At 38.0% G+C, this 26881-nt stretch overlaps 1 protein-coding gene across 14 annotated transcripts in view; it reads right to left on the bottom strand.

Annotated features, from left to right (window-relative positions):
• LOC145675518 (uncharacterized) overlaps positions 1-26881 on the bottom strand; it is a 290842-nt gene that overhangs the window by 150894 nt on the left and 113067 nt on the right. Inside the window, exon 7 of one of the 14 annotated variants that reach the window (XM_081745986.1) lies at positions 15513-15892. The exons of the other annotated variants lie outside the window; for them this stretch is intronic. Coding sequence (XP_081602112.1) covers positions 15729-15892 — 164 coding nt within the window. The 3' untranslated portion in view covers positions 15513-15728. Of the gene's footprint in view, positions 1-15512; positions 15893-26881 lie in introns of those variants that run through there. 14 annotated transcript variants of the gene reach the window in all.

Here is a 26881-nt window from a genome sequence, read left to right as displayed (position 1 = left end):
CCACACCACACATTCACTGCGAACCTGTGTTGATGATGGCGCACAAGTATTGCGTGGGGATTGTCCATATCCCAGACATGACTGTTGTGGCTATTCAAGATGCCATCTCTAGTAAACATTGACTCATCCGTCCACAACACTGTTGTTGGAAAATCTGGAATGGTATGTGTTTGTTGCAGATACCATTGACAAAAATCCATCCGCTTGGGAAAGTCCGTAGGTAGTATGTGCTGCACCTTCTGCAATTTGTATGGGTACAAACCCTCTTCCTGAAGAACGCGGAACACATTAGTATGATGGGTTTGTCTCGGCTGAGCAATAGCACGTGTGCTAGTGTCAGGATCGTCCCATATCGCATCCAACACCTCCTCTTCAAACTGCACAGTGCGCACAGTGCGAGGTCTTCCACAATCCCACTTACGAGGTAGTAGCGAGCCAGTTTCACGCAGTCGAGCATCAAGTCGTGCAAAAAGTGTATGTGCTGGTAGCTGCCTATTTGGAAAGCGTTCCTGATACATACGGCGTGCTTGACGGCTGTTTTGGTGTGCCTCCCCGTAGATGAGGTGCATATCGGTGAGCTCGTGGGTAGAGTATTCCTCCATTATCCTGTTCCAGAGCTGATGAACACGGGAGGGGGGAAATTTACGTCCCAGTGACAAATGACAACTATTTCGATTCGCACCCACGTAATGTCACATAGGTGTTCACGCACAAACCCAAAAGTAACACCGAAATACGCACTGAAGGTAGAATACTCCTTGGCGCAATTCAACGGCACACACAAGCCAGACTAAACTCAGAACAGCAAAACGAAGGACGTACAAGACAATCAACTGTCGACTAAAAACAGTTGCTGGGTGTATTCACCAACGCTAATACGTCACAGCAGACATAGGTACACATCCCATGCCTCTAGTGGCGCTTTCTGTATTACATAGCTGAAATCGTTATCAACCTATTCTGACTACATAGCGTCATTTTCAGATGTAGTTATTCAAACATCCTATTACGATTATTATGATTATGTTTAGTTTATTATTATTATTATTATTATTATTATTATTATTATTATTATTATTATTATTATTATTATTATTATTATTATTATTATTATTATTTGCCTTTGTGGTCGTGCCTTTCATGGTAGCAATTTCACACCAAGCTGTCATTGAGTCGTACGGAACCATTAGAAAGGATGGCTTTTATTCTTTCACTTGTTTGTGGAATGACTTTCCTCGGCAAATCACAACAGATGGTGCTGAAGCTGATGTGGAGTTCTGGATGGAAGTAAGTGTTCGATTCGAAGATTTTTGTGCAAGGTAAAGCTGATGGTTTGCCATTGCCTTCAATGGGATGATCATGACTTTCTACAGTTTAACATAGGATCCGAACCACTTGTGTCTCCACCCCGGACTACTTGATTACAAGCAAGAAATATCCCTGTAAATGCCTCGATGCGTTACCTGTCATCGTGCGTGTTTACTCCACTTTCTTCTTTTGCTTATGTTATGGCGTTTAGTATCTTTTTCAACGACAGGGCTAGGCACAGGTGGGACCTACAGTTTCAAGTGGGATCCGAACCACTACTCCGGTTTTGAATCTGAGACCGTGGGTTCCAAGCAGGATTTGAAACTGCGACCACGCGCGCGAGAGCGAGCTCTCAAGCCCTGAGACTACGAGGGAGCATCACTTTCTTTGTATTCATTTCTTTGAGTAGTACCCACTTTCTTTGGCAAGTACTCTTGTCAGCATCCCGATATGCATGTGTGTTTCATTTTGTTATTCTTATTGCACAGTTGTAAACAATCAGAGCTTTCAGACTTTTTTTTTTTTTGTTTGTTTCTCATGTCGATTTATTTTCCATTTGTATGGTGTTCAAGCAGTAGTGACACGTTCTATCAGAATTTGGACCATGAATTAAGAGATTTCTTTTCATATGTATCAAGTGTGGGACAACATCTTAGAAAAGAGGAGACATTGATACATTCGTGTTCTAGTTACGGTTTACCAGAAAGTGCACCAGATGTAATAGCAGAGTTTAGAACGTTAGTTTCCAATTTTTCCCCACGTGGGACGGTTTCTCAACGGCAGTAGGACATGTTAACATTTTTCCATTAGCTATATGTCGATATCAACATACACATTTGCCACATTTCAATATCGATCATGCGATCCCACTAGTCACATTCCTTTAGTTTCCCCAGTTTCTTTGTGAGTCTCCTTGGCCTCAGTTGTTGCATCCTTATTGGTATGCAACCGTACACATTATATTGCATCGGTTTGAGGGAATATTATTGGTGAATTGGCAATGACTTTCATGTTCTTGTTGTATTCCTTACATTTCCGACTCTTTGAACTCACGTTTATAGAGTATATTTCTGGTCATTTTTCGTTACGTGTTTCCACACATGTGAATCACCTTCCTTCATCTGTTACGCTCTACCGACACTCCAGATGTCTTTCTAGAGCATTTGAATACAAATTCACTACACTTAATACTCAGAACGTCACTGTTGGCCAACATTCGTACCTGGCGATTATGCAACCACACACAACGGGCATGAAGTTGTCCGCCATTTTGTATTCGTTCCAGATATCGACTTGATACAAACGAATTATTGTTACCTGGTAGAAATCCTATCAATTCATATCATTTACAGCAATTTTCATTTGGCAGATTATCCGGGAATCCCTACGTTCCTTTAGGGAATCCCTTGCGCGTGCGTGGTAGGATTGTGAAATATGCAAAATTCAATAAAGCTGGTACGACTTCTTCAGTAAATTTTTTACCCGCCCTCTTTACGTTGGATAGTTTCCGAACTATTGGCGTCCGAAAGTCATTTTCCCACGCTTTCGGCACCTTGTAGATCTGAAACTATGTCCGATAGCAGAAAGTTCAAGAGAACTTTTTTTCTTGTCTCATTGGCAGGAATCACCTCCCAAGAGTTGTAACACTTATTTTGCAACACCCGATATATCAGCTTTTGAACCTAAGTTTGGGTGATTTGTAAACATACTACCATAGACTAAAAGACACTGCAATACATTCGTTAGGATGTAGAACGCTGACCCCTCTCATATAGGATATATAGGCTATAGTAATCATGTTGGCTCCTTTATGTAATAAAGCTCAATACTCAATTCACATAACGGGTGCAGCAATAACAAGTGAAGGCGGGTTAAAGTTCTGTAGGCACGTTGTTTTCTATATTACAATAGAATAGAGAGACATGGTAGTGTTTTACACCCTTTGCCATTCGTTATACAGTGCAAAATAGCTTATGTACGGAAACACAGGACACATAAGTAATCTATATAGTTAGAAACACCGTTAAAAATGTGATTTATTATTATGGAATTGAAATGCAAAGGTACTTTGTACTGTCCTGATCACCTAGCATAAATTGGCGCCTCCACTTTTCATCACCAGTAATCGTTTTAATGAAGTGGCATACGTTTGCAGGTTGTTCGTAGCATAGTACTGTACGCATTTGTTCTTAATTTAACGTAGGAGTCGCGGCAGCTTAGTGGTAGAGCGTTCACCTCTGGTGCATGAGACCCTTGATTCGATCCCAGCTCGCGGCAAGTGGGCTTTGCTGTAGATAAACAGTGTGCGTGGGTTTTTTCGAGATTCTCCAGTTTCTTCCTATTTTCTTCATGCCACTATCTCATTTATTCTCATCATCGTTTCCTTCAACCAACCGACGTAAACATTTCATTACATTCTTTTATAATTTGACGTCTCAAGATTATGCTCCAAGGCCAAGGGAGACAGTGATAGAGATGGATAATAATGGTGTAATGAAAATGTGGATGTTCGTTTCTTGGCAGTTTTTGCATGAATACGAATTTGTGCCCTTCTTTTCTATCTGAATTGTGTTCTTAGTAGTGGAGTTTCAGCATATTTGTGAGAGGCAGAAACTGTTGCATGCCCCTGCCGTAATGAAGAAGGTGGAAGGTAGGGGTGAGTCCTGGGTCTCCGAACTCTCCCCGAAATCGCTACTTGTGTGTAAATTGTTATATAATTTTAGGAGCAATTTTACAAATTCTAATACAACTTGCCCTTGTATTGAACTTGGACCCCTCCGAAATAAATTCCTGCGTATATCCCTTGTGGGAGGAAACTGGAGAATCCAGGAAAAGCCCATGCACACGCTGTTTTCTCTTGTAGGCAACTTGTTTATGGCAGATAAGTAAGCATATTGGACCGTGATGACTCAGTGGTAGAACTCGTTTCCGATGCATCGGATCCCTTGTTTGATTCCAGCTCCGCCGAGTGGGCTGTATGAGTAAACCACGTATGTGTGTTTTCTCGTGATTCTCTCTTTCTTCATTACACCATTATCGCTCATTATCATTATAACGTCTTACTAGCTTCGTAGCATAATCGTGGGATAACACTCCAGCATAAATTAGGCTGAAGTTGACATAATTCTTGAATCTGAATTATCAAGAAGTTGACAATGTTGGAGGAAAAGAGAGAATCTTGAGTAAACCCATGTCGATAAAAAGGAAAAGTCTGGAGAATGTGGACAGTGATGTAAGGAAAATGTTCATCTGTTGCAGTAGGAATAAGTAACGCACTTAAAATACAAGTCTTCGTGGTCCTCGTGGAATTTTCTTACGTTGAAATAAAGGTTTAAATGTGTTATATTTTAAACAATATAACTGTAGATGTTTATTTAATATGAATTCAATATGTGCTAATAGTTTGATTTTTTCATGTTTATATTTTGTTTATACCCTTTCCGTTCTCCTTCTCGTATTTGAGAACCCTGTTCCTGTGCACCGTTTCTCGCTTTTGAGAAAAACATTTCTCAACGTTTTTGAGAAATGTGTTTCTCAAAATTGGGATTATATGTCTCATTTCCTCAGATCTTACTTTCTTAATTTTAAGGAAAAAAATGCATTTAAAAAAATTAGAAAGCATTTGCACCCTCAGAAATGAGACATAATTCCTCGCATTTGAGTCATTATTTCTCAAAATGATTTGAGAAAATCGAAATCTCACTTTTAAGAACGTATTACTCGGTGCACAGGTAAGAAACATGTTCTCAAATACAAGGAATTTTTTCCCGAATTTAAGAAACCATTTTTAACAGTGTAGGCGCTGGGAAATAGGACCATGAATTCGGAGACATTGTGGTACTGTGATGTATCCTCTATTCAGAAAATTAAAAAAAAAAGAAGAAGAAGAAAAAGAAGTCTAAAGACAAAAACCTCAATGCTGCTTTTGCAATGCAACGTATCTGCTCAAAAAACATGTTCAATTGTACAGAAACTGATGTTACTTCTCGCTATTCCCTCGGGGAAGTCTATCATCACTAGAAAGCATTTACGAGATGCATTCAAGTTATAACACATCCATTTTTCTTCTTTTCAGGATTGTTCCAGCAGGGTCGTGAAAAATGGGAGGAATACGATCATCCCGCATATAGCCCAGACCTTGAACCTAGAAACTACCAACTCTTCTGCCATCTAAAGACTTTCTAGAAGGCAAGCGTTTAGACACTGATCAAGAAGTAAAAACGAACGTTAAATAACTGACCATAGCAAAGTTTTATGCGAAGCGCGTGCGGTAAGTTACAAGCCAAACCGGCAAGGAAATTACGCTAAAAAATAGATATGGACTGTGTTTATTTGTTTCCTTCTTATTGAAAAATACGCCTAACTAAATAATAATAATAATAATAATAATAATAATAATAATAATAATAATAATAATAATAATAATAATAATAAATAACGTCGTATTGCACGTAAGCTTTTTGAAGACTAAGTTGATATAGTTTGTTTTCAGACAACAAATAACACCCATTCTTTAATTATTACGTGTCAACCCTGTGTCTAACACACACACAACAACGCGATAATCAGTAAATGTAAATGTGGCATCACCAGATCAGATATGAACACTTCTAGCAGCCAGTTACAACTGTCCGACGTAGACGCATGCCTTTACGATCGGAGAAATAACAGAAACAGAGTAAATGAGGGACAGAGACGAGACGAGAAAATGCACTGTACAGTCAGCGACAAAAGTTCTTTCCGTTGGATGAAATCAGTTACGTAAGTAACTTCAGAACAATTTAAGTACAGTTTTCAGTAAATTAAAAACAATGTAATTTTCTGTACGTTACAGCTTTGAAACTCGGTGAAACTGTGTACGTCCCACCGTTGTTCCCAAAATAAATTTTACCAACCCTAAAAGAAGAGTTGTCACTGACTGAATAAACACTTGAGCAACTATGAATCCACGGCTGCGAAAATGTCAACTGTATGTTATTGTTTGCCAGTCAACATGGTCTTTATGAACGACTTGTCTGTGTTTGTTCCTTGTCCTCTTTGTGCGATTTATTAAGAACAGGAACATCAAACTATGACTCCAATCGCGTTGCCCACGAGACAACATAAGGTTTTCTCGTCGTCGTCTCGTAACATTTCTAAAAGTCTAGTCTCGATTCTCGGGAAGCTTGTTTCGTCTAGTTAATTTATGGTTTTAAAAAAATATATGCCATGATACTTTTTTCTTAATTTCATCTAGAATCTATCAGAATAAGTCATGAGAGGTCCGAAGAGGGATGTGAAATAACATTTAAACTACTATTGGAGCCGGTTAGGCTCAAGGAGACGGTGAAGATGAGAAATGAATGAAATGGTGGAATGAAGACAGTGGGACGAAACGGGAGAACCTTGAGAAAGCCCATGAGCACGGTGTTTGCCCACCACAAAGTCCATATACGGCGAAAGCTAGGATCGAATCAGGGACCCCAAGCACTGTAGGTGAACTCTCTACCACTGAGCCACCGTGGCCCCCTAAATTACTATTGGACTATACCTAGGTATTGTGTAAGATTTGCGTATTTTTAAACGTTGATAAATGCTTTTCATTGTTTTCGTATAATCACTTTAGCAATCTACAGCTTATTATATAGGTGCTGGCAGGAAGGGCCAGAGTTTAATTGGTCAGGCAATAGCAACAGCGTGGGAATCGCGTTGGCAGCGGTGTACCGACGCTCAAGGACACTATTTTGAAGAATTTTAACAATATGTACCGATCAGATCAATAAATTCTTTTTACTAGACCCACTCTCATTACTTTACGCACAAATCCTGTATAAACTTTCTCTTGGAGGGCACAGTACCTCGCCTCTGGCACGATAGGACCCTGGTTCGAACCCAGACCACATGAGTTTGTGGTGAACAATAGCGTGTACATGGGTTCTTCTGTTCCGTCCCACATTCTCATTCCACTACTTCCTTCATAACCATTCCCTTTCGTTAATCATCCGTTTTCTTTAGCCTAAAGGATATAACTGTGAAACATTAAATTAACGATTTCACTTACTTTTAAATTGAGCATTATGTGCGTGGGTTTTCTCAAGGTTCCCAGCCATCACCGTCTCACTTAGCAACGGTACATAATCATAACTAAACTAATAAAATAATTTTAAAAAAATGTGAATATGTCGTGTGAATAGTACTTTTTTTTTCCTATTAAGGACAAGCAAACGAGAAATGAAACGGGTATTTTATGTTATTCCAGCCTCACAGTTCAGGACGACATTCATTGTTCTGAATATTGTTTCAACTGACAAATTAGAAAAATAAGCATACATGAAAGTAATACTTTATTTTTTATAATTATCAACGAAATAAAACAAAAAAAAAATAACATGAGGAATGATCTCTGAGATCGTTTTACGTTCTCTGTGAATGGATAGAAATTTCTACAAACTTAAAATGCATATAAAGAGTGACATTTCAACGACTTAGATATATTATAGAAATATATAATACAATTAACTCTGACGAATTAAAAATGTACATACAGGGTGGCCCAAAAGTAGGTATACATTCCCGTCCCGTATTTTATATATCATTTCTTATTGTTACCAAACAGGTAGATCTCGTTTGTTTATTATTTGTTCTTAACATCTTTTTACTTATAACTTAAGCTCGGAACAGTCCAAGCAAATAAGTCCATAAACTACAATGTTATACTTGATCAATGCAGGGGTGTATACCTACTTTTGGACCACCCTGTATATAAACACCGAAATTTCTACATAAAAATGTATAAAAGATAATCAGCAACTTTCAAAGAAGTTAAAATACAGAAAGTGGCAAGAAGTTTTAATTATATATAAATGAGGAAACAAACTTCAAAAACAAATTGTACACAATTAGCATGAAATTCCACTGAAGTTAAAAAGGCATAAAAAAAGAAAGAAAGAAAACTTAAAATGCGGACATATACAGAAAAATCCAGAAATATATCTCTACTTTTATTTTGATATATTGCATTCAATTTTTATGCTACATCATTTATGCATGTGTTACACTGCAGTGTAGGTTATCCCAATGCATAATTAACACATTTGCTTTTCTGTTTTACGAATGACACATAAACAAGATGGCAGTAACTATTCATTTCTGACCCAGCTCGGATTGCAGATAGGATGGAAGTGTGGCAATAGCCAATACCAGTATAGTGACGGTGGAGAAGGATAAAAGAGAGACTGGATGAGAAAACAATTAAAAATTAGGTGTGTACGGGTATAGTTACTCGACAGAAGCAGAACTCGTCCGAGGACAGTTCACGGAAGGGATCACGTAAAGCTGCAACTTCCGCGTCATTTGGAAAAGTCCGAAGACGACCATGAGAGGTTCAACGGGAATCCAGTTTGTCATAGCAACTAATGAAGGAAATGGAAACCGTACACTGTCCAAGCACTGTCGCTGGAGGACTGCGATATCAGATTGGAGTTTGCTGAGTCCATATTAGAATGGATAGGCGAGGAACCTAATATCTTGAGTAACATTCTACAGCCAGACGAGACAATCAAGTTAAGAGTCTTCATCCCGGCGAAATTAAAATACCGCTAATTTTACAGTAATTATGTTATATCTTCAAATAGATAAAAGATAATTGAAATATGGAACAAGAGCGCCCTAGACAATATTATTTTGCGTGAGGTACCGTTATCACAAGTCACCTAGTGGCTTTATGTTTTCAGCTGTTTAGAAACGCGAAAATAAATGCCGATTTTCAAAATGGCTCGAAATCGAAAGCAAATAAGTGAGTCGTGATAACGGTTTCTCATGTAAAATAATATTGTCTAGGGCGCTCTTGTTCCACATTTCGATTATCTTTTACCTATTTGAAGATATCACATAATTACTGTAAAATTAACGGTATTTTAATTTCGCCGGGATGAAGACTCTTAACGGGCTCGTCAATCTCCACAATTACCATTATTGGGTTCATTGGTCGGATTGGAACCTGTGATTAGGGAAGATTATGTTAACGTGTCAAACGATACACTGCAACGGGCCGTGCTAAATGTTACAACAGAAACAAAAACATGGTGCTTCTGTCGAAATCTAAAATGACAAGATCCATACTATATTCTACAAGTCATACTAACTATTGTATGTAAGCTGCAATATAATTATATCAAATTAAAAATAGAGATATCTTTTTGGGTTATGCTGTACCAAGAATTTAACGTGTGTAAAATGCACATAGTATTATCCACACACAAAAATTTCTCAACTTCTCTACAAAGTGAAGCGCTCAAAGTTAATAACTGCAACACATAGTTCCTCTGTCTCATCTCCACACGAAAGAGAAAAGAACATGTAATATGAACACTTCTCAAACACCAAAAGTGCAATTTTGAGATCATGTTAAAACACTTCAAAGTGCTGTGCAACGTACTTTTTTTTTCGTACTAACTCTACAAAAAATAACAAACGCGTTATAAAGAAGTTTTACAAACCTATGAAGTTTCTTACAAACTTGTAAACTAATACAACATGTATATCACACTTTGTACAATTATCATATATATATATATATATATATATATATATATATATATATATATATATATATATATATATATAATTCGAAAATACCCTGAGATGATACATTTTTTCATTGAAAGTGTCTGTACTAACAAAGGCTGAAATAACTGTATATGCTGTATGTATTTTACAGCAATATACGACTATATATAACTAGCAGTATTCACTTTTATTCGGCGTAACTGTGCATAAGTGTTTTCTGGGCACATACATATAAACCGCTGTTAATTTTCAGTCATGTAAGACCACGATTACATAATGTTCGGCATTAACTTTTACGAGTCCAAGAAACTATTCTCACGTAACCCCTCTTGAAGCCCAAGTCCAAGTAATTGTATATACGTAGCTATCTTGATTTAAATAGAATATATTCAGTGGTGCCCCCCCTTATGTCCATGACGCACCCCCCCCCCAATTGTCTACCCGTAGGTATACTTCCATGAAAAAATCTTCTTTTCGATTAATTTTTACACTCCCTCAAACATATTTATACAGATTTTTTACCCCCCCCCCAAATATTTCAATGACGCACTTTGCGTCATAGCCCCCCCTTGTGGGCACCCCTGATATATTTATTTACATTTCTCTTTCCAAGTCTACGTTATTGGTCCAATTTACTAGTAAATACATCCATCTTACTGCTTTTTTTTTTAATGATTTTCAGTTGAAAGAAATACACTTACGTCAATACAGGGTGGAGGTGGAGTAGCATCTTCCTTTAAAGTAAAAAAAAAAAAAAAATCCATGCTCTAGTCAAGTTAATTTACTGAGTACTAGTTCTAATGTTATCAGAGAAAAACACCCTATTTCCTTCAATGTGGTATGTCTATTTGATTCCAGAACCATCTCTGCTTTTACGGGTGCTTCTCGCACCAAGAGACAAAACGGACCTTTGTGTGCCACCTAAGCCATATAATCGAAAGAAAGTATCGAAACAGATTTACTTCATTCCACCTTCCAAGGTCTTCCTGGTACTGACGTTATATTACCCAACAGTCATTTTTTTCAGCACGAAATTCAGCAACAGGGTTGGCCAAAATATTCCGTACATATGAGACTTTACCTTACACTCACCAGATGTGACACTAGTTAGATTTGAGAGCTTCCTTTGATTATGTGGGAATCTCGGCGGAAGCGTGTGTGGTTCGAATCCCACATTTGCCTGCAGGTTCATGTTTCATGTAGCCTCGCTGCTAAAACGGACGCTAAACTTCAAAAAGTAGTTAGATTTGCAATTTCCATGACTATGCATGGAAAAGGAGTCTAATGTAATGGCCCCCACGATCTCTAAACCGGTCATCCCTTGGACTTCTACCTGTAACACTACGTGAAGGCAGAGGTGTGCAAAACAAAGATATCTCAAGCAACAAGATTTCTTTGCCTCAGAACACTCTGCAGGCTGTAAAATGTAAATTATTGGAACGAAATACTAATATCATTATATTGAATAATTTGTTGATTCTATATAGTACGCCCAAGCCAAGATGAGAACTCATATATACAGGAACTATGGCCTCCCTATATTTTTAATATTTTGAAAACAAATATCTTCTATAAAATAATGCATTAGCGCCATCTACAGGGTAGGCGGAAAATAAGGTCTACTGAAAATTGTTTATACCTTTTATAAGTACTATTAATAGATTGTCATGGAACAAAATTTTTATTTCTAACGTGATGGAAAGTACAGCTCATGGCATTTTTTTAAGTGCCCACCTTTATATAAATTTCTAATTGCGCTTTTTACATTTAGAACGCTAAATCTAAGTCGAACTACCTTTCAAACATCCGTCCATAGAATCATGAGAAAAATTACTTTAAAAATTGGTATGTTTGAACTACCGCCCACGCTCATGGTCGAAAAAATATTTAATTGCGTTTTTTATAATAATTTGAGGACGTTGATTCTAACTTAACAGTTTCTAACATTTCTGTCCATGGAGTAACGAGGAAAATTACCTCAAACTTGGGATAGTTATACAGTGTGTCCGTAAAGTTGCGCAACTCGAAGTATGAATGCTTATATCTTTTGATCTAAGAATGATAAAGACCTGAGACTTGAAACAAATGTAAGCATATTGTATGTAGATATTTTTGAGATCATGACCAATGCTGAAACTTGTAACGTTTTTGTGTAGTAACGAAAGAAATTACCGTAAGGGTATCGCAAATTTTTGAATAAAAATTCATTTTATCAATTATGTGCAAATTCTTATTGCTCATCATTAACTTAAAACATACCTGTTGCAGTAATTTTACGACAACAGTGTTGCCAGGGGCCGCGTTTCTGTCAAAAAACATAATTTTAAAGTCTTGCATTAAATAGCCTTTTTATATGGCAACACTGCATCAACCCTGTTACATTTTCGCACTAATTGATAAATGTTGACGCATACTGTACATATACACAGAAATTCACTCACAGGAAATGTTTTCTGCAACTGAATACTGATTTTCTTCATTTTGCACATTTTTTATTTTACATTTAGGGTCATTTCTTTCGTTACTTCACAAAAACGTTACAAGTTCCAGCATTGGTCATGATCTCAAAAATATCTACACAGAACATGCTTACATTTGTTTCAAGTCTCAGGTCTTTATCATTCTTAGATCAAAAGATATAAGCATTCAAACTTTGGGATGCGCAACTTTACGGACACCCTGTATTTAGGCATGAATGGTAGTAATGTTTGCCTTTCCAGTAATAAAACATACGTGCGAATGGGACAAAATATCAAAACCATATCCACGACGAAGAAATTAAATGTTGACTCAAAGCAGGGATTTCGTGTTATTATTCAGTCTAAAATCTTTTGTCATCGCAAATTCTGTCGAAGAATTTGAAGCTTAAAATATATATAAAACGATAAATATGCTTGTTGTGCTGTACAGTTGAGAAACATGGTCGCTTACTTTGAGGGAAGAACAGAAAGTATTTGACAACCAAATCCTGGGAAGAATATTTGGACTCACAAGAGACGGGAATAGGGAGTGGTGGAAACTTCATAATGAGGAATTGGATTATTTATATTGTTTACCAAACACTGTTCGGGTCATCAAATCTAGAAGGCTCAGATGAGCATGTCACGTAGCCATAACGGAAGAAAGTAGAAACACTTTCAAAATTTGAACTGGAAACCCAATCAAAAAAAAAAAAAAAAAAAAAAAAGACCAATACGAAGACTTAGGCGCAGATGAAAGGACACTATTAAGATGTATCTCGCAGAAATAGGAATACAAAGTAGAAAGTAGGTCCAACTGACAGAAGTTAAGTGGAGAGGTTTTGTGAATGCGCCACTGAACCTCCGGGTTCCATAGCTCACAGAGTTAGTTACTTATGTTTACCATTGAATATGCACCTCCGTTGGCCTCACGGAACGATGTTTGGCGTTTAGTGGTACAGGTACATAGATGGTTGTCAAGTGTGTATGGATTTCCTGCTACAGTCCATGCAAGGACTATCAGGAATTGCCATTCGAAACTGATGACAACAGGATCCCTGACAGATACTCAAAGAGACAATCGTCCCTCCACATCCAGGTCAGAACTGATTTAGAAGATGTTTAGACGAAATCTTAACCGTAATCCTTGCTACTTTTTTTCTGTGGAGCCACATTAAGGAAGAGGACTGCAGTCAGCATATTCTCACGAACATACCATCACACTTCCTGTAGCATTTTACCAAAATGTTTGCAGGAACTACTGGACAATGTTGATTGCCTATTTCGAATTTTAATGTTGCATACAAGCTGTACCATCCACTTTGATCAATTAATTGCTTTTAAAAAAAAAAAGTTACAGGCAATTTTGAATAGGCACTTAAGTTTCCGCCAATCCTTGCACATTCAAAGAATCCATCAGCTCATAACATAAGTAAACTACTGTGCATTTCTTAATATTTTTCAGTAAATTCTTTCAGAAATTTGACAGAATTTCTTCCAAAATTTGAAGAAAACAATTAAGTATGAAGAAACTAATTTGAAGTATGTTACCATCTGACACACTTGTGAATATTCATCTTGCTAATGTGACAAGAGTATTTACGCTATCATGACTTTTACTGCCCGTTGATTAATGGGGACAAGTATTCTCTTTTCTCTGAAACGTCCAATAATTCGTAAAAACTGAACCGACTTCAAGTTGTTGTTGTTATGTTTCACTTCTATATGCACTACCGAGGTTATGAAGAATGAGATCTAATATTAACGTGAGCTCCGAACCACGGAGCGAGGTTTGAATCTAATGCAGTCCTCACAATATAGACCATTTCTCATCACAATGTCTAGCCTCCAGGCAAGCCCACTCATAAGAAGGGGCATGGAAAAAAAGTTTTCTTCATTCAACGTTTAAAATTCCCGAAAGTGACAAAATAGTCATAACTTTTCCAGAGATTAAATTAAATTTAAAAGGATTATTATTTTTTTAAATGTGAATTTAGCGACATTGCAAACGCCTTTTGGTGACATGAATACAAGGTGTGTTCAAAAACAAACCTAACAAAATACCGCGTCATCTGGTAGAGGGAAGCGCGCTGCGGCTGCTGAGCGCACCTGGCGGCAGGTTTAGACAACAAACCATAATTTGGCTCGTTTCGCCAAATTGTGACCGTTAGTCGCCGAGTACAGCCACTGAAGTGAGGACGTGCACATTTGTTCATCAAATTAATGATATAGTGACAATGAAAAGGCTTGAACAACATGTGTGTGTGTGAAATTTTGTTACAAACTTGGCAACACATTTACAGAGACATTTCAATTACTGTCCAATTCATTCATTGTCTCCTCGTTAAAAAAAAAAAAAAAAAAACGCATGAGTCGGTCAAAGAGCAAAGTGTTTTTTGATTGGAAAGGCATTGTCTGTCATGAATTTGCATCAGATGGTAAATAAACAGTTGTAAACCAGGACATTTTAGCGCGGTTGAGGAATGCTGTGCGCAAGCAGGGGTCTGAATTGTGGGGAAACCAAACTTGGATGGTGCACCATGTAAATCAGTCTAGATAAACATTCATTATGGACTCCCTTTCCAATAAAACACACACACAACCAACCAACATCACTTTGCTCTTTGACCGATTCATACGTGCTTTTTTTTTTTTTTTTTTTTTTTGGACGAGGAAACAATGAATGAATTGGACAGTAATTGAAATATCTCTATAAATGTTTTGCCAAGTCTGAAGCAGAATTTCACACATACATGTCGCTGTAACTCGGCGACTAACGGCCATTGTAAAACGAGGCAAATGGCAGTTTGTTGCCTAAACCTGCCGCTAGGTGCGCTCAGTATGCGCAGCATGCTCCCTCTACCGGTTGGCGCGCTATTTAAAAAATTCGGTTTGTTTTTGAACACATATCGTAAAGATCAGTACATTGATACTACAGGATTTTAGGGACTGGTGAATTGTTACTTGGCTATTTTCCTAAAAACGGAGATGGCAACAGTGTTTGGCTTGGCGGAGCTAACAGAAAAATTGTCTGAAGACCCATGAAATAATCAACAGGGCGACCCTGCTCCTAGTGAAAATTGAATCCTGTGATGTTTAATCTTAATATTTACAAACGATATTTCATTTAAGTTATGTACAACCATTTCCACCGAGCACGGGGCATTTGACTAGACTTGAAAACAGAAATCAGTCAAAATAAAACAATCAAAATTTCAGTTCATAATATTTCAAAGAAAAGAGAGGAATACTTTCCCACATAAATCGACGGGCTAAAAATATAAAGTTGGCGATGGTATGCATTTTTAAAACTGCTCTTTTCAGTTGCTCTTCAACTCTCCACAGTTTATCTGGCTCTTAAAACACAACTATCGCGAAACATGTTCGTGCTACACTGTCAAAATAGATGAACCACTAGTAAAAACCAATTTTTTTCAATATGGCGTTGTTGTGTGTCTTGCCATCATCCGTCGGTGCATGTATGGACCTCATGTGACGTCGCAGGTTGCTGTTGTTGCTGTAGATTCGATGACAGACGGGGCACGGGCGCGGCATCTCCCACTTCAACCGGTCCCCCACTGCAACGAAACAACAACAACAACCCGTTACTCTTTTCATAGGGCCCAGCACAAACAATCAAGCTAAACTTTACGATTACCGAAAATTAAATTTAAAATTTGATAAAATTTTGCGTCTTTACTTATTTCTTGCTCAGGATAATCAAAATAATGTTTAAAATAAGATAAATTGAATAATATTAAGCGATTTTTTTTTCTATTTTTAACGCAGAATTACAAGCAGTATATGTGTAGAAGACACTGTTAGAAGACAGACAACAATATATGTCAATACAATACTGGGTGCCCAAGAAGTCCATAACCAATTCTGGGAAGGAACATTTGAATTCAAATGAAGTATTTATAACATCCTTTGACACCTTAAGTCAACGAAATCACATCAGTTCGACATGACTGCCTCCCCCCATATCCAAGCAGGGTTGCCATCTCCGCAGTGTACCTGAACACATGCTGCAACATTGCTGCGGTAATTGTACGCACCGATGCCGAATCCCTAGTCTCCACCTTGTATACCCGAAATATTAGGCAATTCTGCTTGGATGTGGAGAGCAGTCATGTCGAACTGCTGTGACTTCATTGACTTAATTAATATTATAAACACTGCATTTGAGTTCCAGTGCTCCTTCCCAGAAATGGATAGGGAATTCTCGGGCGCCCTATATTAGTTAACAGCGTATTTATTTTACATACACAGTTCATAAATAAATAAACAATACTTTTTAGCGCCGTAAAAATTGTTGCTTTTCGATTTTCTCGGAAACTACGCATAATACTAATAATGCATGGAAAATTCTTTGTGCAGTTTCCCCAAGGACCAAAAATCATTTGATGGTTGACTTGGAGTTTAACGTCCCGTTTAACACCGAGACTACGTGAAACGTGGACCTATAGCTTAATGTAGGATCAGAACATGGCTCCTACCGGGAATCGAACCTAGTTCTCTTGCGCCAAGGGTTTAGAATGTGTAAGTTTCCGTATAGCTTACCCTGGAATTTTTCATACTGTTTTTTGAAGTTAATTTTTGTATCATGTATTCTAAAAATTCATTTTCCCACACATTTCGAAGAACACAACTCAAAAGGGAAGCCAACTTGGGTTTCTCTTCTCATGCATTTCTTGGCTCGTTTATGAGAAAATCATTCGCGAGACCGTCGCGTTCAACCGAACTCGGACTCAATAACTGACCCTGTGTGCTACTAAGAAAAGCGAACGCGAGCCCGCTTTACATTAGTAAGCGAGACCCCGAGCCCCAGCGAGGTTAGTGAGTGCAAACCCAAGCCTAAACTGAGATTAGTAAGCGCAAATCGAAGTGAATCCAATCTCCATTGACAGCAGCACGCCTTGGCACGTGTAAATCCTAACGAGGTTACTGATAGTGAGAGTTATTGAGAATAATGAATCAAGGAAGCGCATGCTCCGCATCCGATCCAGGGCACAAACCTGTATCTAGTTACCTTGTTTCCATGTAGTTTGTAGTAGAAAAATATGCAAAGGTTGTCGGATAAATGAAGTGAATATCAGTCCTATTGAGAGAGTGTATGGCGCAGAACGAATTAACATTAGAATCTTACCTTGCAACTCTGACCTTTAGAACATTTCCCATTATCGAACTCTGGCTCTAATCCGCTCCAGAGTTTGGGACGAAGGATCCTTGTCCTCTAGTGGATACAATTCCGACCTCATTGAATTACCAGCAGCAAAGTATTTGGATTTGTGCCCTTCCTTGTTCGGCCTTCAGATGGGTTCCGTAGTTTTATTAATTTACGCCCTCCTGCGTTTAAGTCGTCCCATCACAGCGAAATTAAAATACCGCTAATTTTACAGTTATTATATGATATCTTCAAATAGATAAAAGAAAATCGAAAAGAGGAACAAAATGTCGCTAGACAATATTATTTTACATGAGATACCGTTATCACGACTCACTTAAATGCATTCGATTTCCAGCCATTTAGAAAATCGACATTTATTTTCGGGTTTATAAATGGCTGCAAACGGAAAGATACCAAGTGACTCGTGATAACGGTACCTCATGTAAAATATTGTCTAGGGCGCTCTTATTCCTTATCTTTTATCTATTTGAAGATATCACATAATTACTGTAAAATTAGCGGTATTTTAATTTCGCAGTAATTAGGCGTCTTAACCTTACTAACTATATAAGGGATAGCTATCAGTCTTCCTTCAGATGAAAAAGCCATCCCAGTCTATGGAGCATTGAGTAACTTATTTGGAACGCAAATGAGGTTTATAAATCACACTCCGTCCTATCCAAATTTGCTAATGATAATTGCCTAATCTTCATATTTTTTTTCTGACATCCTAGCAGAAGAACGCTTGGAGCCACCAACTAACAACTTCTAATACCCTTGCATGTTTCTTGTAGAACAATCGCATGGGGACCTGAGGGCTAGATTAAGGTCTGTGCTCAGGACTGGATGTTGCGAGATTCTCGGGACAGTGCCCAAACATACACCTATCTGTTGTCCATTGAGAATAGTGATCCCCAGCTCCAACGAGGTTAAACGCAAGCCCAATCAAGAATAGTGGTCCTAAGCCCCATACAGGATAGTAAGCCCAAGCCCGAGTAAAGACCGGCCCTATTGAAGTAAATAGGGTATAAGTTCGATACAAAATTGCCACTTCCCAAACGCTGTCATAGGAATTGTGGGACATGCTTCAGAGAAAAGAAATACCCTTTACAGAGTGAGATGAGTAATAATAATACCGCCAGCCGAATTAGATTAGCTAGAGGATTTTCCTTTTACGACAATAAATGTTAGTTTCTTTTTAAATCACACAATCAGTTACCTAGTTATGGAACAGTCACAAAACACTCTCGCATTACAAGACGCAGCAAGTGGCGTTCTAACCATATTACTACAAACAACAAAACATGCAATTATGCTGGCTAGACGCAATTCAAATAATTGGCAATATTCGCTTGACGATTTAATCAAGAATAGCATACATTTCACAAAAGCAATATGTAATTATACTCGTTATATATATCAGAAAAACATTTGGACAAAAGCTGTTGCCATTTCAGAATTTTATGTTCAGCTGAGCGTAATTAATGAAAAAATGGCATTTAAAGACGTCTCACAAAGGAATAACAAACCACATTTTCTATTACATTCTACATTTGATACTCAAAAACAAGAAAACCGAATTCCACGAAGTAATTAAAACCAATATTACCGTCTGGTGACAATAAAAACCTCTCAAAAGCTTTGGAGAAACATGCTAATGGCTCTTGCTGCGTTATGTTACTCAACATTTTTATTATTATTATTATTATTATACCCTTGTTTACCGTTTACAATGGTCAATGGAGTTTCTAATTAAAAGCCATTTACACGTTCCCAATTGTCGTTTGGAATGTACGTTAACAATGCAGACGAAATGCAAATGTCTCGCCCTTTCAACATAAAACCACGCGCAATATGAATTACTCCATTAACAAGCAGTATTGGGGTTTAAAATGCAACAGTGCCGCTATATGGAACGTCCACCAATCACATTGAACTATCGTCTAAAGAAGAAGACAGAGCGCTTGTCGTTGGCTGTTAATGACTTCAATGTCCTTGAAAGTAGTGATGTCAAACGACTCGGCTCGAGCCCTGAGCCATCGGTTCAGCTCGGCTCGGTGGTGACTGATCCGTGAACCGAGCCGCTCGAGCTGTTGACAACACTAGATTAAAGTTGCTAACTACGTGCTATGAAATGTTAAAACAAAAGCCCAATTTTCGAACTTGGATTACGTGAAGATAAACGAAAAATTCTTTATATTTGAGTTTGTAGTAACTGATTTGTTAATCAATCTCTTAAATCAGTGGGCACTAGTTTGATCTCTGTTGTAAATATCATTTAAGAAACTAATGAAATAATAGAACAAATATGTAAAAGTTCGTTTACGCCTCTACTATCATTGTTAAGATCGTGTAACAGGATCTATGTAGTTGTTTTTTAAAAAAGGCATCCTTTGTGTTTAAATAGACTTGATTTATTACTTCCATCTGTTTATCAATAACTGAAAAAAATATTTCTAAGCGAACTTTTATTTTCTTTGTTTTTAATCAGGACGATGTTGCGCCCAATTGGCTCGGCTTGAGACCTGAGCCACCGGCTCAGCTCGAGCTCCTGCTCGGTTCACCTCAGTCATCGGCTCGAGCCGGCTCGGTTGCGATGAGCCACCGGATCGGTTAGGCTCGGCTTAAGTGAGCAATCGGCTCGGCTCAAGTGAGCCATCGGCTCGAGCCGGTTCGGTTGCGATGAGCCATCGGCTCGGCTCGGATGAGCCATCGGTTCGGTTCGGCTCAACTCAGGTGAGCCATCGGCTCGAGCCGGCTCGGTTGGGGTGAGCCATCGGCTCGGCTCGGTTCGGCCCAAATGAGCCGAGGGCTCGAGCCGGCTCGGTTGGGTGAGCTCACTTCTCGGCTCGGCTCGGTGGTGACTGAGCTGTGAGCCGAGCCGCTCGAGCCGTTGTCAACATACTTGAAAGCACTCGGCTGTTGCCACATCACTCCAATACGCAAAAACCATATAGCTGTAACTGATTGAGGAAGTTCATTGATGTCATGGACGTAAATAAGGACCCCGCAGATTCCGCATTGCGGTGGGCCTCAAGCCATCAGGGGCCCCGCTACACGCTGTCTGCGGGAGGGCCAAGCCTTTAGTTACGACAATGATTGGTGTACGGTACACAGCATTAACTCACATGCCAGGCCAGGAGTAACAGCGACGGAAGTATTACTGTCGGCAAATTTTTGTCAAATTCGTTTTAGATTGTGAAATTTCGGAAGACTTCCAAACTATGGGGATAAATATTGATACCCGGAAGTATAGATCACTTCTGGTTGCAAAAGAAGGCCCAAGTCGGAGATGGAACCTCTTCTTGGGATGCCGAAGCAGTAACAAAAACACTTTTTTGCTATACCATATCTTACAGTTTTTAATCTGCAAGAATCAATATTGAAATCGGAAGTTGTACTAGTGTTTACTTCTTCCGATTTCAATAGAAAAACCAAAGCTCAGGTAGAATCTATTTTTGCGATCCGAAATCCATATCAAAAAGCCTTCTTTAATCGTTTTCGCTTTATAGAAATACCGGGTGGGTGAAAAATGACTAAGTATTTTCAATACTCTATGAAAAGTATATTACTAATTTCGTGTTGAAAAAAAAAAACAGTGTCATAACAAAATATTTATTAAGATTTCACATTGCTTCACTTAGTTCTGCTTGAGAGCTGGAAGCAGAACGCAACGTAAACAAACTTTGCAATGTTAATGAGCGATCTCAGATCGCTCCGCTGGACCTCTCAGGAATTGCCAGCAAGAAGTCGATGTGTGATTTCTTTTTTTTTTTCTTCTGGAGCTAAAGTAAGAAGACGATGCACAAATCCAAACCTAGCGAAGTCCAAGAATTGAGGGCACGAACTCAAGAAGTTATTGCCAATATGAAATCCGTATCCTTGGCCATTTAAGGAAACTAGTTAACAACATAGGTGGCTATGTTTAGATTTAACATATATTCTTTTGTTTTCTTATTTAACGAAAGAAATGTACTTTTTTTTAAATGATATATAAGGATCAATATTACAGAATTTATCATAGTCTTTTAATACCCTGTTATTTTTCAGCCACCCTGTACACTGTGTATATACTGAAACCGGAACTAGGAGTAACTTTTTACTGCCTCCGGGTTTAGTAGAGACGACAGCAGAGAGAAAAGAACAGTTTCTAGCCGTCTATTACAGTTTTCGCTATATGTAGATCAGTGTTGAAACCGGTTTCTCCAGTCTAAATAAAGAGAATAAAGGTTGAGATGTAAGATTCATGAATGGGGAATCTTCATATGATAATGACATTTTTTTTAAACATTTTTCGTCTATGGAGACCAATGTTGAAACCGGAAATTACTTCCGGTTTCAGTAGAAATACAACAGCATAGATAGAACCTATTCTTTAGATACTAAATCCATACAAAAAATTTCTCGATATTACAGTTTTTGCTGTACGTTGCTTAGTGTTGAAACCGGAATTCGAAGACTTCCTCCACGTCCTCCAGTCTGAATAAGGGGATAAAGTTGAAATGAAACACTCATGAGTGGGAATATCCACATCATAATGTCATTTCATATTTTTTATTTTATGGAAATCAATATTGAAACTGAAAATAACAGAAATCTATTACTTCCAAGTTTAGAAGAGTAATAAGGATACAGTTATAGAGTAATTTTCCCCATATGATCTTTCAGTTTTTCTTCCCTCAATGGCACGCAAAAAGAAGAAAAACATCGTTTTAAATGGAACCTGATGATACATCATCCTGAATCAAGCTTCATATCCCCCTTTCGTTTTTCAAAACACAAATGTGTTTGTCTTTTCCCATTGGACGATCAAGCGGACAGCGAGCTAATTGGTTATTCACACACACACACACAGCAGTTCTGTTTGCTCAGTAACGTTTGAAACGGGTTGCAGCTGTTTCTACTACAAATATTTTGTTGCTGTCTGAGCCGCAGAGAATTCTTTGAATGCTTTTCATAACAATCCTGATTTCCTTGCGCATGAGAAAAAAAATTATCGCTAACCTCGGTATAAACATGCTGTTGTATGAAAATGAAGGCTGATTCGAGATAGGAAAATTAAAGAAGAAAGAATGAAATAGAAAATTTTCGGTATAAGCGTACCCTAAGAGTAGAGACGAAAACTATCCTTGGGATACTGAATCCATACACTCGTCACTATCTCTTACGTTTTAGCTTATACTTGTCGACAGATGGACACGGCTGTTCCATAAGACTTCGGTCAGTAATGCAGAACATAGTTTAAAATGGCAGTGATGGTGGCTGAGGTGAATGGGCCCTGGTTCGATTTCAACTCGTACCAAGTTGGCTTTGTGAAGGAGGAACGTTGAAGGTGTGAGTTTTCTCACGGTTCTCTGTTTCCCCCCCACTTTCTTCATACCACAATTTCCTTTATTATCAACATCGCATGTCTCTCTCAGCATACGAGAAATACGTAGATAATGAACGTACTTGCTCACATCATACACCAAGATTACTAAAAATGCTTCTGTACTCTTTCCACAATTGTGTCTATGGGAGAAGGTAAAGAGAGACGAGTGACATTTTCAACTGATCTGAACACTGCAGGAGTTAGATCAAAGGCCATTCAATTAAAACGCTGAATTCCATCCACAAAATATCAAAGAAACTACACCATTAAAAAAAAAAAAAAAAAAAACTTTTTAGTCATTAATCCCAATCCCACACTGTTTTACAAATACAAAAACTGTTACGTTCAGCTGATCACAAATTACTTTTTTAATTCACAAACACTTCTTGGAATTTCAAACAATCAGTTTTGGAATTCACTTTTCAATTTATCACATACAACTGAAGATTGTGAGACATGATACACTTCAAAAGAAAAAAAAATCAATTATCTTCTTTAACGAAGTTACTAATAGACTAGCATGGAACCGGAAATCGACACAGAACAGTGTGTGTCAATCGACAAAAATGCACGTCAATACATTCAGGATCAGGACATGCACTTGATTTTGTAGTTGTGCCTTGCTTTTTTTGTTTCTTTCTCACTGTATCTGAGTCTGAAGATTTTGATCTCTTTTGTAAATGTACCTACAAGTATTGACTTGACTGCCTTTAGATCATTGAAAGCACATTTTAAAAAAATGTTGAACTCATATCATGTTTTTCTCCACACTTTTTTTTTATTTAAGAAGTTTCAAGCTATGCTTTGCAGAATTGCGAAAACTCTTGCAGTAGCAGTCTGTATACCCATCCCCCTGTATGTCGACAGGTATGACAAAAAAAGTAGCAGTGTCACGTGTACACCACGTAAAGGAGTGTGGTTTGTTTTATGGCGTGACGTTCTCAATATTGAAATCGGAAGTCGTAGATTTATACCACTTCCGTTTTTAATAGACACGAGTAGAGATGGAATATATTCTTGCGACGCTTAACTGTTTGCAGAAAATGGCTTTTCATAAAATTAATAGCGGTTGTGATCAGTGGTGTTATTCTAGAATTGTTGGTACGTACACACTCAACCGTTCTGAAAATTATAACATACATCCACCCCTCACATACACTCATTCTTTTGTAAATTTAAAGTGAATATAACGCTGGATTATAAAAATATTAAATTGATACCGTAAACTGAGGCGACTTCGGACAGTCGGGGCGACTTCGGACATTATGACGCCTATGAGTTATAATGTTCTCTCTCATTGCTGTCGTGCTTCAAATAAACCACAATGCATTACAATCAAGTCTGTATTGTTGGTTTTACCGACTTCAGTTATTATAAGTTCTATTGTTGGCACCAACCCTTGAAAAATAGTCTTTGTTCTTGCCGATAATATTTTCTATTGTTACCGCGTGGCTGAAAAACCTCTTTGTTGAGAAGCCTTCGCCGAATGTGAACTTAAGTCGAATATCCGTTCGTACGCACCTGGTGTTCGGTATTGAATTTAGCCAGTCAGTTCAAATGTAATCATTAGAGAGGTTCAGCTGAGAACGTTAATTTGAATTGTAAGCCAAGTGTGAGGTGACTTCGGACATGGTACGAGTGTATAAGAAAATTGTAGGGGGTCGGCCCTATCGACATTACAGCAGTGAAAATTTACAAAAGGCCGTAAGTGCGGTCCTTTCGAGGAAAGTATCAATAAGGCAAGCTGCGAGACTGTATCAGGTACCCTTTCTGACAAACTAAGAAACAAGCATCCAGGTCACCATGGAGGTCAGAAGTGTTTGACATTCAAAGAAGAAAAGCAGCTTGTACAGGGACTCATGAAATGCGCTGAATGGGGTTTCCCGTGTCGAATATCAGACGTTCAGCTCATAGTTCAGGACTTCTTGAACAGAGTAAGCAGAGTAGAAAAGCGATTTAGGAATAATTGCCCAGGTTCCGAATGGTGCAAGTTATTTCTTCAGCGCCACCCTGAACTTTCACACAGATTTGGAGAAAATGTAAAACGATTTCGTGCTGCTGTTAATTGTGAGATGCTAAACAACTATTTCGACAATTTGGAAGAAGTTCTGGATGGCGTACCACCATCAAATATAATAAATTACGATGAGACAAATTTCACAGATGACCCTGGCAAATCCAAGGTGATTGTAAAGAGAGGATGTAAACACCCAGAACTCATAAGGGCACGTCAAAAGCCAGTGACTCAGAAGATACCCCATGCATTGTTTGCAGTGAGCTGTGGTCGCGAAGTAAGCCTGGAGAAGAGTGGGTCAGGTGTCAAGTTTGCAAAGGATGGGCACACGAACAGTGTGCAGAGTTTATCAGAAAGCAATATAAGTGTGTTACATGTAAGTAAAAAATGTGTATCTTCTTTTGTCAATCTCAAATTTTTTATGTCTCATTTCCTTGTTTTTTAACACTACCCGTGTTGGTTTCATCATCATTGTAAATTAAAATAAAGCATAATCCTGAAATGAAAACAATAAATGTAAAATAAATAAAAAGAAACCTAAAAACAATTATTAAAAAGTCAATTATGACATGGTTAATCATCCCGTATAATATACTTAACAAATTATGTCCGAATACACTCCTGTTGATGCACATAAATCGGAAATACAATTAAAAATAAATAGTGTCCGAAGCAGCCCCAGAATGTGAGGTGACTCCGGACATCGTTTATGTTTTTTTTTTTACTATTGTTGTAACCATGTCTACTTTCTTTGCTGGCCATCAAATGATAAGTAAAGCCTTGACTAATATATATTATTTTTCCATTGTGGTATTATAATTATTACAAACATAAACTAAAAAAAAAACTTTAAAAAATGTCCGAAGTCACCCCAATTTACGGTATAGGCCGTATACTTCCGTTAGAGGTCTGCACGGGCCCGAATTTTTAGCCCGGGCCCTGCCCAGCCCATGAATTTATAATGTGAGGCCCGACTTGAGTCCGAAATACGCTTCCGTCTGAACTCGGCCCGAGCCGATGTGGTATTCAAATAAACCCAAAAGGGGCCCGAATTACTGAAACTTAATAATTAACGCAAAATTATATTTTTATATACAACAACTAGAGGTTTAAGTTTGCAGTTTTGCTTTAAAAGTTCTCAAAAAAAAAAAAGTTTCATAAATATCGTTGTACCGTGTATTTACAAAGTTAGGCCAGAAAAGGCCCAAGAAATATGGCTGTGTATTTAAAAATTTACGGCACAAGCCTGGCCCGAGCCCGAAGTAAAATATGTTTTGTAGGCCGAGCCAGTTGTGGCCCGTGCTGGTTGCAATGAGAAGCAACAGTTAATAAAGTTTACAACGCTGTACGAAACACTGTCACAACTGGCTACAACTGGAAACGTTACTTTTAATTTTGTGTAGTACGCCTTATCACTGTAGAGCACAAACAGGAAAAATTCCACCATTGTAGACTGAAATTCATCTATTTCCAACAAATTTTCTCTCTTTCCATATTTTTGTATCTTTACTTATAACGGAATTGACCTACAGCCCAGGACTTTTGATACCTCCTGTATATAACCGAACCAATTCAGCCCCGTATAATTTTATCCTGGCCTTCTGGAAGAAAATTATGGCAACCATACTTGTGATCATGGGTGCCGAAGGGCTCACGAAAAACAACTTATATTTCTTAAGATTTTGTTAATATAAATAAAAGATACCAAACGTAATATAGCAACCAGGAAGATGCCCCCCCTTAGAAAATTTTCTTCGGGCGCCCATGCTTGTGATTCATGATACTTCATGTTCCGACAATTTTCAGCTTATCAGATGCCATATTCAATTCTGATTTCAGTGCATGATTAACCTAACAATACCTTTACCTATTTGCGTCGGTCATTAACTCTGATGGCAACAAACGGTTCTTTATCTACACTCCCACAGATTTGTCGAGTAGCACGAATACAATTAACTTTTCAGGAACTTCCAGTTTCCACACAAAATTTAGCTTTCTTGGAACCTTTGCGA

The sequence above is a fragment of the Thermobia domestica genome, chromosome 18 (assembly GCF_964235325.1).
Source record: "Thermobia domestica chromosome 18, izTheDome1.hap1.1, whole genome shotgun sequence".
In the NCBI taxonomy this organism is placed as follows: Eukaryota; Metazoa; Arthropoda; class Insecta; order Zygentoma; family Lepismatidae; genus Thermobia; species Thermobia domestica.
The sequence above is the reverse complement of the archived record's forward strand: the minus strand, read 5'-3'. Positions and strand labels throughout refer to the sequence as shown.